The 18,594-nt window shown below is 36.1% G+C and overlaps 1 protein-coding gene across 2 annotated transcripts; it reads right to left on the bottom strand.

Annotated features, from left to right (window-relative positions):
- Positions 1-2,637: 2,637 nt before the first annotated feature.
- On the bottom strand, positions 2,638-7,695 carry LOC137962447 (transcription factor VOZ1-like). Of its 2 annotated transcripts, none has more exons than XM_068809316.1 (5): positions 7,531-7,695; positions 6,831-7,080; positions 6,598-6,741; positions 5,541-6,066; positions 2,638-3,680 (listed from the first exon to the last, which is right to left on the bottom strand). In XM_068809316.1, the coding sequence occupies exons 2-5, from the start codon at positions 7,053-7,055 to the stop codon at positions 3,124-3,126; spliced, it is 1,452 nt and encodes a 483-aa protein (XP_068665417.1). In that variant the 5' UTR covers positions 7,056-7,080; positions 7,531-7,695; the 3' UTR covers positions 2,638-3,123. The 2 variants fall into 2 exon arrangements, with proteins under 2 accessions (XP_068665417.1, XP_068665416.1); XM_068809315.1 differs by having other exon boundaries at positions 6,571-6,741; positions 7,531-7,694.
- Between the last annotated feature and the right edge of the window lie 10,899 nt (positions 7,696-18,594).

The following is an 18,594-nucleotide window of genomic DNA, read 5'->3' as shown; positions in this document are numbered from 1 at the left end:
TTTCTTTATTTTATCTTCTTGTGCTTTCATCACTTCAAAACAATGCCTAGACCCTCTACCTAAAAAGTTTAGGAGTGTGCCCAACATCCTGCTTGAGTCAAGTCTTTTATTCTTCACCCAAGAGGTGATTTGTGTTTGAGCTACCCTTAAAAAGTGAGTAGTCTATTTGTTAAACCCTAAAGTTGGGCAATTTTTCTGACTTTAAAATTGAGTGAAGTGTGTTTTAGACTATGACCATTTTGATTGGTGTATGGAGCCTTGTCGTATGACTAGAAGTGATTTTCTTCTCCCACATTGTGTTTTATCCAAGTTGGGTCTATGTGTCCCTTGTATCCCCAACTTGAGGGGGAGAAATAGTTGAACAAGTACAAGAAAGAGGTATTTTGTTCCACATATTGTGGTAATTTTTGTGTGACCAAAATATTCAAGAAAGGGGGAGAACAAAAGATGAAGAATTTTGTATCTATGAAGATTTTTTTTCAACAAAAAAAATTGAAGACCAAAAATCATTTTCCTTGCAAGCTGAAGTTATAAACTCCAACTTGAGGGGGGGTGTTGAAGAGTAGGAAAAGAAAAGTCTTACTTGACTCTCACAACAAGAAGTCTCACTGAGCCAAAATTAATATGATGGAGTCTTATAGTAGTCTCACAAGAGGTCTCATAGAAGAGTCTCCGATAAAGGTGTTTTAGTTGTGTTAGTCTTCTATTTATGTTCTATTGTTCAATTGTTCTCGTTCTTATCTTTTAGTGTTTAACTTTGGGTATAACTAGGACAAAAGTAGTTTAATTGTAAGTCGATTATACTTGTTTCCTCTATTATAAATAGAGGTTTATGTACTAAAATTACAATAAGTCAATGAATTTTTTTTTTTAGAAATTCGATAATAGCAAAATAGAGTTTTCGAGAGAGAAAATAGACATATTATGGATACAACTAGGACATTATCATTTCATATGAATGTTCTAGATTCTTTTTGGGGGAGGTTGTCCTCACGGGTACTTTTCTAATAAATTATAGGCCTTCCTTAGGCTTAGGAGGTAAAATTCCTCTCCGTGTGTTAAAACCTTATTCCAAACTCTTTCTAGTTTCTCCTAAATTTTTTGGTTACACATGTAATAACAACTTCGATCCTACAAAATGCATTTTTCTTGGTTACTCTCGCTCTCTAAAAGGTATTGATGTTATGATACTAAATCAAGAAAGTGATACGTGTTTGCTTATGTTTCCTTCTTTGAAATTATTCCTTTTATTCTAGTCAGCCTATGGATGGTTTGAATTCTGACATGTTGCTACCATTACTTGTAGAGATGATGGGCTATGATAATGAAGTTGATAAAAATGTGATGCAAATTGTGGATAATGAGGATGATGATGTTACTCAAATATCCTCTCATGATTCTCCTTCACAATCTTCTTCGTCAGAAGGTAATCCTTTTTCCTTTATTTCTTGATCTTCATTTCCTAGATATTCCAAAGGAGTTAGAGAGTGTACACGCTACCCTATGTCCAAATTTCAGTCTTTTAATTGGTTCTCATCCTCCTACAATGTTTTTATCAAACCTCCACTTAGTGGCTATCCCTAAGTCTCCTATTGAACTTCTTCATTCTTCTCATGGAATTAGTTACACAAGAGGAGATGTCTGCATTAGTCTCCCATGGCACATGGAGTTTGCGTTATCCTCCTCCAAATGCAACTGTTGTTGCCTATAGGTGGGTGTTTACTATCAAACACAAAGTTGATGAACCCATAGAATGATATAAGATTCAGTTGGTTGTGAAAAGTTATACTTAAAGATATGGAGTAGACTATGTGGAAACCTTCTTTCTTGTTGTCTGGCTAAAGTTTGTATGTACTCTCATCTTTGTTTAGGTTCCAAGTGACTTTGCCCATGATGATGAATTGTAATAATTGACATCTATTTTTTATTTCTAATAATCCAATATTCCACGAATATATCAAGTAGATCGAAGTACATTGCCACTTTATCCGAGACCAGGTTATTAATGGGAAAATAACTACTAATGTGAGGACTAAAGACTGGCTGATGGCTTTATTTATCAAATCTTGACATGGATCTCCATTTATAAAGTTGTATTCCAAGATAGGTTTATTTGACGTCTACTCTCTTCAGCTTGAGAGAAGTGTAAATAAAATATTTTTATTTTATGTTTATACGCTATGAGCATAACTGTAACTTTTCTATCCTTTTATAGCCTCAAGGGCACTATAGTAATTATGTAATTGAGAATATAAAAATAATTAAATCAGAGCTAGGTATGGAACCCTAGTTGAGAGAATTTAACCACATGCACAAAATTCTTCGTTTCTCTCTTCTTCTTCTTCTTCCTGATTTGCACTACTATCCAAGCCTAATAAGTATCCAACCGATATTTCATTGACCTGTACTTCACACCCATCACCCCTTTCCCATACATTTCATTGATCTAAACTTCACAGGCCATAACCCCAAGCCACAATTAGATATAGTTTTTTTTTTCTCTTAACATTCTCTCGCACCAAACAAGGGAAAATAATTTTCCGTCCTAATTCCATTTCATTTCTCTTCTACTTTTGTCCTGCTCAAAAAGCCTAATGGCAAAAGATTTACAGAAACACAACAAAATAACATACGTTTTGTAATGGATGGATGGACAGAAAGACCCAATGTTTTAATACACTATTCCATCTGATTGATTGCAACACGACAGTTTTGCTGAGACGTGGGTATCATTATAAGGCTCTCAAAGTTCTGGTGTAGCTTATGTAAAGAGCATAAATAGTACCAGAAACATAATTGCAACATAAAACAGTGGGTAAAAGTTCACTCTGTACAATTTACAGTGACAGTAGAAGCCACCTCTTCTTCCACACTTTGGCCTCCAAGGTTAAAAGACTGACTTGCATCTGAAGTAAACCCAGTTAAGCTCTCAGCTGAATGTTTGACCTGCCGAAAATCTGTACAACATAATATCCATCATTAGGAAGAGTGGATATGTAGTCTACCCAGAAGATCAGCCAGTGAATGTCATGGATTTTAGAAAATGATAACTGCATTATTTGTCAGCTAGTTTAGCCAGTCAGTACTTTGAACTGTCCGTCTGTGCTACCTGAAACTCGTGTATCATGCACCGTAATATTCATTCAAGCTATCAATGAAATAGCCATATGGAATATTTGGCCCATAATTCATGTTTTCATTCATAGGGGCCATATGATGCGAACCGGCATAAAGATTTCCAGCACCACCCTTGAGATTATTAGCCTTTCCCTGGCCCTTAATAGACCTCTTGTTTTCAGCAGGAAACTCTGCAGTAAGCCTCCCCATCTGCTGCTGCAGATCCACAAGAGAATCAGTTGTTACTTTCCCTTTGAGGCTTTTCTTTGAATCAACAAGCTTCAGCTCAAGTCTATACAAAGCACAAGCATCGCAGTTATTGATCTCATATTCATAGAGGTGCCATTCAAAATTATGTAATGGTTGTGGGTCCATGTAATAAGATCTCTTCAGCCCTCCAAATTCCTTCATGACCTGCTTCCTCGACTCATGCCAACCACGTCCACTGTAATCAGGTAATGACCTTTGTTTTCTATTTCCACTTTCAAAAGCTCTTCGAGGCTTATCAAAAAAGAGCCATTCCCTAATGGACTCACCCTCGAGAACTGAAAGATCAAATAGCTCTGCATTTATTAGAAAAAATCACTCATTAATGAGCCTTTAAACACTTACATTCCAACAATATAGGAAAAACATTTAAAAGAAAATAAAAGACAAAAAAGCATAAAACCTCAACATTTTGCACATGAGCTTGTTTGGGAAGAGGCTTTTGCCATCCATCAAAAACTAGAGGATGCCAAATTTTACAACAATAAAATGACCTTTCAAGAATATGAATATCAATAGCCATAAGTAATAACAATAGCAGTACACTGTATATTTTACAAGATGCAAGCACTCGTTGAGCTACTCATGCTTTTCCCAGATTTTGCCTTGCATCACACAGACTGGCCCTAAGAACCTTTACAGGAAAAAGAAAATAATAAATCTCAGAGACCAGCAAGAGTTTGATTCAACCCATCACCTCAGCCTATTATGTGATCAACGGTCCCAGTTCGTTCGCTTTGTTTATTTTTATGGTAAACCTATCTATCATTTGCAGAATACCCATCATATCCTTATCTTCAGTATAGATTCTCTATACTTATTAGACTTTTTGAACATATGTAGCACCCAAATCCTTCCTATTGGCTGTATCCAGATTTGTTTGTCTGACAACTGATACACATATAATAAACCATGCATATATCAATCTAAAATTTGTAGCAAGAGAAGTATTTGTTAAGACAACTGTTTGCTCATCAGGCTAATACATATGGACACATATAACTGAGTTCACAAATGTAACAATAAAGGCTTGTCATCCCTACTAGTACATGGAAGATAAAACGTATCATTATGTATGAAAGCCAGAAGGGAGGCTTCTCCACTCAAATTGTGGGGCTTGGCAAGCTTGACATAGTCAAAACTCCTGCTCCCATGCGATTCAAGCATGTTTGCTTGGCTAAGTACAGAGAGCTCTGACTTAAACAGTGATTAAATCCTAAAACACTAGATTTTTTACAGAACCCCAAATTATTCTCATTTTCCTATATCCCACTACCCAATATCCTATCCTTTGCATTCCCTTCTCCTAATTGGGCATCCCACCCCATCCTGCATCATGCAGGACTTCCCAAATCATCAGACCACAAACTAATAAATGCTAAAAAAAATGCCAAATCAATTATGACTTAATACTGAATTTGTGTGGGAATTATGTCTGTTTACAAAAAGACAGGAGAAAGACAACAGATTTAATCTTTTTTTTTTTTTAAACAATGAGATGATGAATTTAACTTGATTTCAAAAAAGTGAAAAAAAAAAAAAAAAGAGATGGTACTAGTAAAAAACATACTATACAGTATACAAGAGTTTAGGTTATTATATACATTATATATTTTCTTCAAAATATATTATACAAGACAAGAATATTTTCAGTCACTAAGAAGGAGCTTTACACAAAAAACTTCTCTCAAGAAAATGCCAGACTTTTTGTTTGGTGGAATCCATCTTTGCTTGCGCATGTGATACAGAAAGAAAAAAATTATCTATTTGCTAATTACAAGTATTGTAGTTTATGTAAAGCTTCCAGGGGTCTCAGTGTAATCTGAAAAATAGGAATTACTAATGATGGATTGGTGAGAACAAATTAACGCACTATCATCCATCGAATAAGTAGATCTACAAAACAGGACTTCTATTCATCAGGAGAATAAGTGCCATGACATAATGGTGATGCTACTCCTTACAAATGAAAAATTCAGACATAAGCCACTTGATTTCAGCTATTTCATTTGCTCCCTTTTTAGATGAATGCTCATATCGAATAAATTTGATGCAGGCCTCTTTAAAAGGCCTCTACAGCCTACTCACTCTCTCTTTAAAAGGCCTTTTTAAAATAAACATAGTGTATGGACTGATATAAACAAACATATGCATACCAGGAGCATTCCATGGAGATTTAGTTGTTGCTGCCCCCTCACATTCAGGAATGCCAACAGCTTTTCCTTGAGTCTTTGCAGAGAGTGCAGCAAAGAGTGGACCGTCCTTCAGATCAATGCCACCAGGACGCACAACTGGAGTCATGCCTGGTGGGCCCTCCTTCTCTGCTAGGTTAGTATGCCAAGTACTGCAGTAGTCTTGACAGTATTCCGAGCCCTGTGCAGGCCTATTACAATCCCACAACGCACACTTTGGGCCCATAAAGGCAGACGGTGGAGGGCAAATTCTTGGTAGCACGCATGTTATCTGAGGCACAATATCATCACTGTACTGACCAGAACCATCAAAACCAAGATAAATATTATGCGAGAAGTCTTGCTGCATATCAAATTGATGATACTCCAATTGACCAGTCACATCTAACTGGTTCACAACTGTATGGTGCAAATCTACAGAAGAGGTTCCCTTGCAGTGGTTGAATTCTTGGAAATTGTGCCCTTGTGGAGTTTGATTGACAAAGTACTCCTACAAAGAAGCCAATGTCATAGTTTTACTCATGACCAAATTATCTTAAAATCCAGTAGAACTGTCATCAATTAAGGAAAAAAAGAACTCCTAACTGAATTTATGGAGAAAACAGAATAATTTCTTGAAAATTTCAGTAAGGAAAACAACCATTCAGATCATCCTTTGAACTAACTCAGGTTGCAAATGTAATATTTGTTGGCAAATACTAAGTATGTGATCTGATCACCAAGCAAGTAATCAAGTAGTGCAATATACAAGCCCCAGGATCACATGAATGGCATTGGTATTGCGGTACATAATACATAATTGCAAAGTTCAAAGATGTAAAGAAGACAAGTAAAACAAAACCAAATCGTTGAAAATATTGCCAGTCTTTCCAAATAAAAGGATATTCCAAAGTGATCTTCCTTTTTTCTCTAAATGAAGACGGGCAAACTGCATAAAGGCAATCACGGAGGGCAAGAAATGATTCCCTATTATCACGTTAACGAGAAGCCACACCTCATGAAACACAGTACTCTCTACAACCTGAAGGCCATGAACTTCAGGCGCCGGCTCTGGTTTTGGATTCATAGCAGGTGCTAAAGCACTGATAGCATCATCTTCCTCCTCACAAAGCTGTAACAGGCGTTGGATATCTGATGATAGATGTGACGAACCGTGACTATTCCCCTGGGAAGAAAAAGAAAGATGGTTCCTTCACATATGAGAAGCAAATCAAATTACTGTAGAACGAAACAAACAGAAGCAATTATCCCCACATGTAAAGAAGAAGCCGGTGAAGGATCGTTAAGCTCGGCCTTCCACTCTCGAAGCATCTGGTGGACTTGCTCCTCCAATACCGTAACATCACTAGTTCGGCTCTCTTTCCGTGCCGACTGCAGATCCGAAAACATGCCTTGCAAGTCATCCACACGATTCTTCGCCTTGTCCTTGAAGAGTTGGTGAGAAGCGGACTTGCAACCGCTTTTAGTACCTTTCCCCATCCGATTATAAGTCCCCTTTAAAGCCCTAAGTGCAACATCAAAGGCATCTCGAAGTTTACTATCACAGCAAATTTTTTACCAAAAGCAAGTCCTGGTGTCTCGGAAGAGCATGGTATCACTGACAAATTCATCGAAGTACGCAAAAACAGAACACCAGGCCACAAATCAAGCTATTTTTTTAATCAGACGCAAAGTCCATCGAGAAGAACATAAGAAGACGAGCTGTTAAACGAAAAGCGCAACAAAATATGCCCTAATTCCAGTCAAAACAAAGACAATTTCCTAATTCACCACATTTTTTTTTCTTTAAGAAACCTCCCTCTGGTGCATCTCAAATAGTAAACGTCGATAGAACTAAAATCAGTCAAAATTTTGGTCTACACGCGTTACTCGCGGAAGAAGAACAAGCCTACTCGATAAACATAGAATTGACAGAGGAGAATTTCTTAGACATCAACTATGATAATATAATTACCTGCAAGTTATGGAAAGGAGACCGACAAGAGAAAGAAAGTGATAAGAAGGAGAAGTAGCAACAATTGGGGAGTCTGTCTAGAGTGAAGAGCATGTAGTCCCTCCATGGAAAGAACCTAAAAAGCAAGAGGACGCGGCAAAAGCGAAAAGGAATTACATGCCCACAAGTCGCAAAGGACTTCTGATCAACTCGATTCCAGGCAGAGTGCCCTTCATTTTTCATCAAAATCACTACGGAACCCCTCCTATTCACCCTCGGAACGAAAGATGCGAGCAACTGAGCTGGAGGGCCCTCGAATCACCGATCCACTCGGATAGAGCCACCACTCACCACTTGAGAAATAGAATTAATTATTTAATGCCTTCCAAAAATGAAATAGATTAGTAGACTTTAGGATAATATTATAAAAATTAAGTGGAAGAAGTGAGTGAATAACCAAGTGAAAGAAGGCATTGTGACAAACCTTTTAACTAGTCATATGAACAAATTGAAGAAAAGAAAAGAGACGTTTAACAAAGACTATTTGAATGGATATCAGGCGTCTGAAATACATATTCTAGAAAAAATGTGAGAGTAGATTGAAGGCTTTGATCAAGCCAAGATATGTCTTCAAATTTTGATGTGATCATCAATTCACAAATAATATTTTAATTACTTTTTTTTTATAACTTTTAGTCGAAATTTCATCAACTTGACAAAATGTCCATTTTCTAACTCAATGACTCCATTTTTCAAAGTCGAGAATTTGTATATTTAAATTTTTTTCTCCCCAAAGAAAAATTCTCGCAAACTATCACTCCCGACCACTCCCATACTTTGAAACGAAATAATTTGGAGAAATGAATTCAAGTATTTAGAAAGCCACCTTCAAAAAGCTAAGTATTTTTGGGTCTTTACTTTGAAATTTCTACTTTGCATCTTCAATGTGAGAAACATCGATCTTATACTTTAAATTCATTTATTTTTTCTAGTATGCATTTGAAGTTGCATTTGCATTATTGTAAACTTTAGGGTTGAAATTTAGTAATTAATCTAAGTATTTACATACATATATTTTAAAATAAACTAATTATACTTGGACAAGTAGATCTGCACTAAGGCTCTTTTACTCTCAAAAGAAAGGACCTTGTTCAGATTCATTGCTTGAGAGGGGTTGAATTTTAAATCCAAGTGTTTATATACTCTTATTTGATACCCATTAGATACACTTGGTCAAGTAAATCTAAACTAAGGGTCCTCTACTTTGAAATCCTTAAAGTTGTTCATTGATTACTTGTGGGCTTAAATTTTGAAATCAATTTATGAAATTGAGTTGCCTTGTAAGTGTGTCTCCTTATTTCAAAAACCAATCCAATCTTTTCAAGCTTAAATTTTAAAATCAAGTCATCAAAGACTATGGAACTACTATTGCATAGTATATGCACATACAATTTGTTGAGCTTATATCTTATGTTTTAAATTTTGCCTATTTAAGAAGCTATTGTAGACGGTTGAACTGAAAACAAATAACCCTTACAAGTATAGACCTCCATCTCAAGTTGATTGAGAGTTGTGAATTAGTTGTTAGTAAAACCATAGTGGGTCTATGCTATATTCTTATTTGGTTGCCGAAATCCCTTGACAGTTGTTGAATTTATGGAAAAGAGAAATACTTTATTGACTTATTATAATCAGAGTACATGAACCTCTATTTATAATAAAGGAAAGTAGTAGAGTCCAACTACAATTAAACTACCTTTGTCCCAATTACACCCAAACTCTAACACTTAAACATAAGTCCTAGCATAATTAAATAACCCAATATAAATAGAAGACTAACATGACTAAAACACCATTAAACTGAAACTCTTCTATGAGACCTCCTTCCATAATAAATTTAGCTCTGTAAGACTTCTTATTGTGTAAGAACTCATCATGTCATAATTGTATGGGCTTGGGGCTTCTCCTCGGTCTATGGGCCTTAAGCCTATCTTCCACATCTCTTGGATGTGTGGGTCTTCCTTGGTCTTATGGGCTTGGGCCTATCTTCCAACACACTTGGATATGTGGGTCTTCCTCGATCGTGTGGGCTTGGGCCTATCTTCTAATACTCTCCCTCAAGCTGGGGGTGAAAAAACATCATGAACTCCCAGCTTGTTGCAAATGGTGTATAAGATCTTCTCGTATAAAATGGCAGTCCTCCATATCTTCCAACACTCCCCCTCACGCTGGTGCTCTCTTCCATGAGGCCCAACTGGCATAAGATAAGTAAGAGTAAAATCACTTCAAGCCGTATGACTTCGCTCCATACTCCAGTCATAACCCACGCTGGATGTAGGGCACACTCCTATCATTCTCAGGTAGTGGCACTCCTATCTTTTGCAGGTAGTAGGTCTATACGCAGTGTTCAGAAATGTAGTAACACTCCTCCATCACCGTGTCCCTCCACATATAGAATAATAATAGGATCCCCAATATACCTTTTAGCCAGTAGACTGGATATAATGTTCTCAGTATGCCTATGTGCTAGATTTCAATTCAACCCTAGATAATCTCACTTAGTGGCAGTGAAAAGAATTTTTTGTTATCTACTAGGGACAACCCAACTTATTTGGCACTCAAACTCTTCAGTCATTGATTTAGTCGGTTACTCGGATGCTGATTTTATTGGTTGAAAATTTGACAAAAAGGGTACAAGTGGTAGTTGCCAATTACTTGGAAATATACTTGTCTCTTTGTTTCCCAAGAAATAACATTCACTTGCACTATCCACTACCGAAGTGGAATACATAGCATGTGGAAGTTGTTGCACTCAACTTCTTTGGATGAAACAACAACTAGATGACTATGGCTTAGAGCAAAAAGAAATTCCAGTCCATTGTGATAACATCAATGCCATAAGTCTAAGTAAGAACTCAGTTCACCACTCTCGATCAAAACACAAATTAGATATCATTCTTTCAGAGAGCTGGTTCAAACCAAGGTTATTAAGATTGAATTAGTCCCCACCGAAAATCAATTCGAAGATATTTTTACAGTCGTGAGGATTTGACCATATCTCTAAGCTTCAAGGAGAATTAGGCATGTGCAACCCACCTTGTTTCACTTAGGCTAAAAATTTTGAGCTTAATGAACACATCCCATCATTGTAATGCCAATAGAGTGAAGTAAAAATCATAAGACTACATTTCAATCATTTTGCACAAGTCATTGATCAATTAATGCCTATTGGTTGATCGATCAAATTAAGAGATTGATTGATTCATCGAAATAGAATGGTCGATCATTTGTGGTGTGAATAGATAAGATGAAGAATCAAAATTGAATTTTTAACTCATCTCTTCATCACAAATCATGCCAAAACCCTTTTCCAACGAATTTCTAGAGCTACAGTGATCCCAAACCTTCATTCCACCGTCAATTTTGAGAGATTTCTCATCAAATTTGAGGTTAAAACCCTCATTTTTCACACTTTCTCTCAAAATCGAATAGAGCTACAATGGTTAGAATGAAGGCCATGACAAAGAAGAAGACTCTGAGGAAGAAGTGATGCTTGTGAGGAAATGCCCAATTGGAGGAAACATTTCCGAACATGAATTCAAAGAGATAAGTGTTTCCAACATTTTGCCTCCAAGAGCATAGTTGAGTCAAGTAAGATCAATCTCTCCTTTTGCAAACAAGATATTGTTGATTTTGAAAGAATATTTAGATCTTACATGGGTATATTGGAGAGTGTAGAAGAAATTTACCCACTCTTGGTGAAATTTGTCAGGAATTAGACGCCCTAATTCCAAACTAACGAAAGCAATAATAATAAACGCGGAAGAAGGGAAAAACAAGCACGAAAAATCATAACAAGATTTATACAAGTGGTTCGCCTCAAGGTGATACTACGTCCTGTCTTCCGCTGTTGCAGTAATCCACTATGAAGATGAAATAGTTTACAAGAGAAATCACACACTTACAGGTGTTTCTATCTAACCTCTCCGGATACAACTCGAGATGCTTCTCGGATTAAGATCATAAAACCCTAATAGCATGCCCCCCAATTTAAAGAGAAATCTAGGGCAACCGCATTACAAGAGTGAAATTTCAACACAGTCAATATATCATGGACATGACTAAGAAGATGTCCATTAGGGAGATTAACTCAACGTAGGGCGTTAATTAGGCACTACAACTTAACAAAAGTCTCCTACACTAACCTTGAGGTAGAATAACTCTCCTCATGTAATCTACGACTCACAAGCTACTTAAAAAATATGAATATATCAATCAAGACAAGTGATCTAGTACATGCCTAGGGACGAAATCTATGAGATTTGCAAACTTTATCAAGGAGAGCTGGTCTATGGTTCCTCATGGGGACTCCCCTCAAAACATCCAAGGTGTCATCCAAGTGTTTCTTGGTCAAACGTGTGGAAGCTCCTACGAAGTAAAAATCAAGGAATTGAGCATGGAGCATTGAGTCATGAAGATTGTGACACACTTCCTCAATCCGAGGAAACACACATTCTCTCGCCTCACCATCGCTGATATCTTCTGGCTTTGGGCCATCACCAAGTGAGTTCTGCTCGATTATGGCTATATTATGGCATGCTGCATGATGGATATAACCACTACTTCTCATTTCGACAACCTTCCATTTTATAGAGACATCATGACTATCCTCCGCCAGAGTGGAGTAGAACTCTCGGATGAGGTATTCGTGGATATGACTAAGCAGATGTCCATTAGGGAGATTAAGATTGGAAAGCTTGGCTTCTCCAAGTGGCAAGGTCAGTGGATTCAAAAGGAGAAGATACTGAATGAGTCTGCCCCTTAGCCTGCAGCATCCTGAGATGAGTTAAGCCTGGAGCCTCCCACAGATCAGTATGAGTTCGCAAAGAGGAGAAGAAAAGAAGAAGGCAGCTTGTCATCCTCTGACTGGCTGTCACCATTAGAAGATGTTGTGGATGATGTCAAGGCTACCCATGTAGCTATCTTATCCACATTGGATGAGTTGAAGTCAGGACAGTAGAGGATCGTGCACCACCTTGAGGCCATCCTTGGCCGATTCTCGCCTCCAGCTTAGTTGACCTAGGATACACCCATGTTTTTTACTCCATGTGTATATGTTTTATTGATATACTTGTATTTATTAGCTTTTATATCGTGTACACACTATTTTGTAAACAATTGAAAATGTTTATGATACGGCCTTTGAGTCACGTTTGGTTATATCCTATGAATTTCAATTGCCTATCTTTTTTTAGTAAGACAAAAAGGGGAGAAAATTAGAAACTTAGATCAAAAGACCTAGGTACTCACAAAATTACAAATCTTACACTTAAAAGGATTAAAACGCTCTACGCATAGATTAAGGGGCAGCTTATGATAAAATTCCACCATTTACTTAACTCCAACCCTTAAGGAAGTGTAATTTTGTATTTTGCAATTTAGGTTTTGTCATCATAAAAAAGGGGGAGATTGATCACCATAGGTTGACTCCCACATTATTTTTCTAATAACAAAACTTAATTGAACTAACAACTTGAAAATTTAAGTATTTTAGATGCTTCACCTTCAAGAGTAAAAGCATTTCAAGGTGTAAAGCTTCAAGCCAAAACTCAAGCACAATTGAAGAATATCTCTTGAAGAAGCACCCACAAGGAAGAAGGCAACGAGAAGACTAGAGTTCAAATGTAATACACAAATATCTAAACTCAATCACTTTTGTAAGAGAGCATTCTAAACCCCTTTCCTTATGTACATATGTGAAATCAAAGCTTTAGAGTATAACTTGCACTTAGACATGTTTAGGATCACCATAAACGTCATCTAGAACATTCTAAGCACCCACAAGGAAGAAGGCAACGAGAAGACTAGAGTTCAAATGTAATACACAAATATCTAAACTCAATCACTTTTGTAAGAGAGCATTCTAAACCCCTTTCCTTATGTGCATATGTGAAATCAAAGCTTTAGAGCATAACTTGCACTTAGACATGTTTAGGATCACCATAAACGTCATCTAGAACATGCTAGAGTACTTATAGAAGAACATTTTCATGATTTAAAAGTCTACACTTATGAATTGGCATTGGAATGATCGATCATCTAGAATTGTGTTGGCCAAAAATATAAAGTATGATAGATCAACCATAGTCGATTGATTGATCATCCAGGACATGGCAATTTCATGTTATAACGCATGATCAATCATCCCACCTGATAGATCAATCATCTTTGCCCAGACAAGCTAATTTTTCATGGAATGATCGATCATCCTACACGATTGGTTGATCAGTCATAATCTTGCCAATAAGGGACTTCATGCATGATCGACCATAAGAAATTACACTAATCGATCATACTTGCATTGCTCAGCCAGAGAAAATCTTGATTGATTTATTAGCCATCCGCAATGATTGATCAACTTAAATTTTTTGGACCAATGGTAACATATTGATCGATCAATAAGTCATTTTCTGACAGAAAATAAGCCACTTTACAATGATCGATAAATCAAAGTACTGATTTTTGAAAACGGTCAAATAGTAGCTAGTTGGAAAAGTTATAAATACCACCACCAAACTGTGAGTAAAGGAGTGAATGAACATTAATTGGCATAGCTTCAAGCCACTACTCTTTATCTTCCAATTTTCCATCAAAATTGCTTTAGAGAGAAAGAGAGAGAGTCACACACTTTGAAATCCTTGTTCTCCTTCAATCATCCTTGTATTCATAATAGTCCAAGCTCCTTGATCATTTCACAATGTACTACAAAGGAGGAGGTAGCTTGAATCTCTCAAGGAGAAGCATCTCTCCAAGTAAGGGTGTAACTCTTTTCCTTTCTTTTTATGTATTTATGAAAGTTCATTTAGAACCTGTTAATCAAGATTAGAAAGGCTAAGCTTGAGCTAAAATGTTACAACAATCACTTGGGGAGATTGGGTTTCTATAAACCATGTATTGAGCGACACGTGGCCAAAGAGAGTTTGAAACTCTTTTGTATTTTTTCAGCTATTAGAGTATATAGTGGAAATTTCCTAAGCAAGGGTTATTGGGTGGTGACTACTGCTAAAGGAATATTGATAACAAAAAATATATTTGTCAATGTGGTGTGTGCATGTTATACTTTATATTGAATTGCTTTTATGCATGAATTTTTAATCAAAGCACTATTTTTTAATTTGAATATCTCAATTTACCTCCCTCTTAAGAAGCGACCTTGGCCAACAATAATGAGTGCACTCAATTCAAATTGACTAAGTTAGTGAGTTTTCACAAATAGTCAGTAAACTTAACAAAAAAAAAAAAAACTACCAACATGAGGCTAAAACTAAAACCTAAACAACAGGATGTAAACAAGAAACTTATTTAATTTAACTTAGCATAAAGAAACAAAGCTCCTTAAAAGAACAACTAAACTACACTAGAACCTGATTGAGAGAGAGAAACACACCACTTTTTTAAACTAATTTAACATCAATCTTCAGAACCTACTCTTATACCATGTCAAATTTTTAGAAAAAGAGAAACACTTCTCTTGACTTAATTATAACTGGGTACAATGAACTTTTATTTATAATAGTGGAAACAAGTACCATCATATTAAATTAAGTAGAAATCTGAAAGTGCGAAACTTCCTTTTTAGTTACAAGTCCTTCCTATGAGACACCTTTCCATGAGAGTTATGTCAAACTCTTGTATATTTTTTCTTCAATAAATCTGATGCAAAGAAAAATAATTCATTGTCTTCACAATAATTGAGTACACTCTATTTATAATAGAGGAAACAAGTCGAATCACATTACAATTAAACTACCCTTATCCCAATTACACTCAAAGTCACATACAAAAAGATAAATCCTAACACAATTAAGTAACTTAACATTAAAAAAAGACTAATATAACTAAAACACTTTTTTTGTGCCTCTTCTTTGGCACTTCCTTCCCATGAGATTCCTCTTAGATTTCATCATATTAATTCTAGCTTTGTGAGACTTCTTGTTATGAGAGTCATGTAAGACTCTTCTATACCTATTCATCAACACTCCCCCTTCAACTTGGAGTTTATAACTTCAACTTGCAATAAAAAATATTCTTGGTCTTCAAGAAAAAAATCTTCATATATTACTCCCCTTGACTTAGATATTTTGGTTACTTAAAAATTGATTACCACAACACATGGAATTTTTGAATCCCATCAAGGATGCACAACCACTGCAACACTCACAAATTCTTAAGTGTATAAAAAATTTGAAGAAGCCATTTGTCAAATTAATAGAATAATGAAAGTAACCAAGCTTGATTCATCTTGTAGATTTTTTTAGTAGAGACAAACATCTCCTAGTGAGATCCAAACTTCCAATCTTTAAACTCATAGAATGAAGTAGGTGGACACTAATGGAACTAGGAATGCTAAGAAATAGACAAAAAATTTAGAAATATAGGCAAGTTTGGATTTTTTTCTCATATAAAAAGGTAAAATTAGAAATTGAAACACAAAAATTGTTCAAAGTTTTGGTATGCCAATATACGCTTATTTCTTGCTGAGGGATGGGTTTGGGTCCCGATTTATAAGTTTATTCACAAAACTAGCTTTTTTTGACAGTTATTCAAAAAGCTGCAATGGAGGTTGATCGATCATACCTTTTCATTGATTGGTCAATCATCCCCTAATGGTAGTATTTTTAATTCCTATGACCTTATGATTGATTATGGAATCAATCAACCACTTTACAACCCTTTGCAAATTTGGTTAATTGATCATGCTACCCTTGATCGATCTTACTTTATATTTTCCCAATATACGCTTATTTCTTGCTGAGGGATGGGTTTGGGTCCCGATTTATAAGTTTATTCACAAAACTAGCTTTTCTTGACAGTTATTCAAAAAGCTGCAATGGAGGTTGATCGATCATACCTTTTCATTGATTGGTCAATCATCCCCTAATGGTAGTATTTTTAATTCCTATGACCTTATGATTGATTATGGAATCAATCAACCACTTTACAACCCTTTGCAAATTTGGTTAATTGATCATGCTACCCTTGATCGATCTTACTTTATATTTTCCCAGGCAACCTTCTGTATGACCGATCATGCCTAGAGGATGATTGATAATGATTTATAATTCTTTCCAAGTAACATTTTGTATGATTGAGCATGCTCCATAAAGGATGATCAATCATGGATTGTAACTCTTGCCCAGTTGCTTTTAGGATGATTTGTTCTACTATTACATGATAATTGGTCATGCATATTGGCAACGTCTATAAACAAGCTCTAAGCATAATTTAGGTCATTTAAGTAAGCTTATAAATCTCGTTGTCAGTAAACACTGCATGTCCGAAGTCCCAAAACATATTTTTTTATCTAGGAATTGGAATTTGGTTGTCTATTCTCTTACATGGCTAGAGTTCTTGAGAATTTTTATTTTACTTAAGACTTTAGCTCTTCGATTGTTCATTTTTCTCCAAGGCACTTCTTCAATATGACTAGATTCTTCATTTGGTTTGAGGTCTTGTGTTGGATTTTTTGGTTATTCCTCATTGACTTTGTAACTAAGTCACTTGAAGGAAATGCATTTGAAATACTAATGAAATGAAAATTGTTAGCTTACTTTAATTCTATTATCATGAAAATCTAGGCACGAGTCAACCTAGGTCAACAATACATATGCCACTTACAGATCTTGAGGACCCTTGGATCAAAGCTTTGAATCCTCTTCCACAACTTATTCAAATACTGATGGTACGTCCGACATGTCTTCGGTAAATACCCTTTTCCTTTTCTTCAAATGTTTGGATGGTGGGTTGGGTAATCTTTCATGGAGCCAATCTCCTTTCTAGTCATTAAACATTTATTCCAACAATCCTTGGCTGTGATTTTCTCCTTTTAACCTTCTTTCAACTAGTTTTCATGACATTTAGGTGAATGGTTTCTCACAGAGAGTTTTCTTTTTTTGACATTCAACCGATTGACTTCATACCATTTGGGAAGAGTGCCCCTACACCAGTTGTTGTCACGCGAGGTCTTGGTCGTCCGAATGCTTGGTAAGCATTTCCAGGTGAAAGGCAGTCCAACGAGTGCAAAAAATATAATTGTCCTATATTCCGGTGATGACTTCTTGTAATGTCCTTGGATCTTAAGAAATATTCTTCTTGTATTCAACCAAAATTTAGTGAAAATTCATTAAATTTGGCTTATAAACAAACTCAATGACCAAGATCAACATTTAAATTGGAGTCATTGAATGATTCCATCGAACTACCCTGGAGTGTTTGCAGGAACATATAGGTTTCAAGGAAAGTTTAATCGTTTTGGTAATTTTAAGGTAGTGGTCTCATTGAAGAAACTATAGATTATACTATCCCACACGATTATCGTCTGTGTCACTGATGCACTCACCAATGGGTTTGTATGGATACTGGTTGAAGTTCGGAGTGAGATTTTTTAGGAAGAAACCTGGTGAACTTTGAGCAGAAACTGATGAATACATTTCAGCAACGACGAAACACAGAATGCAGAAGACGAGAAAACATTCACTGTTCCTTCTACCAGGTGTCCACCACAGAATGGGATTTGATAAATTACATACTCTCAGCCGTTTCTATCGAGAAATCGAATCTGTCTTTAGCTTTGCACCATCGTTGGATATGCTAATTCTTTAAGAACCAAAATGGATTCCCTAGGTCATTTGCTTACTGCTTCTTTGACATCAACGATCATTCATACGTGGTTTATTTGGAATAAAAAGACATAAGAAACCGAAATCGTGATAGTTTTATCTTTATCATGCTAATTCTTTATTTTGCCCACAGAAAGAACTACTCGGTTGATGGTGGGAGTCTCATGACAGAAAGAAACTGGAGATTATCTAACTTATGTTAGGACACGGCTGTTCCAATACGAAATACCATTTGGTGTGAAACATGAGAAACAACAATCTCAGCCGTCTGATCATGAGATAACTGTTAATCATGATTGGATAGATAAGATATAACCCTTTCGTATATTTTGCACCAAATAGTTTTTCGTATTGGATGATCCCTCTATGTTAGGATACATCCTGGATATTGAAGACTGATAAAAAA

Source organism: Aristolochia californica, unplaced genomic scaffold (assembly GCF_029961685.1).
Source record: "Aristolochia californica isolate CCGP_79_NKW_82.1479 unplaced genomic scaffold, dmAriCali1.0.hap1 SCAF_4, whole genome shotgun sequence".
Taxonomy (NCBI): domain Eukaryota; kingdom Viridiplantae; phylum Streptophyta; class Magnoliopsida; order Piperales; family Aristolochiaceae; genus Aristolochia; species Aristolochia californica.
Note: the sequence above shows the minus strand (reverse complement) of the source record. Positions and strands in the feature narration are given on the sequence as shown.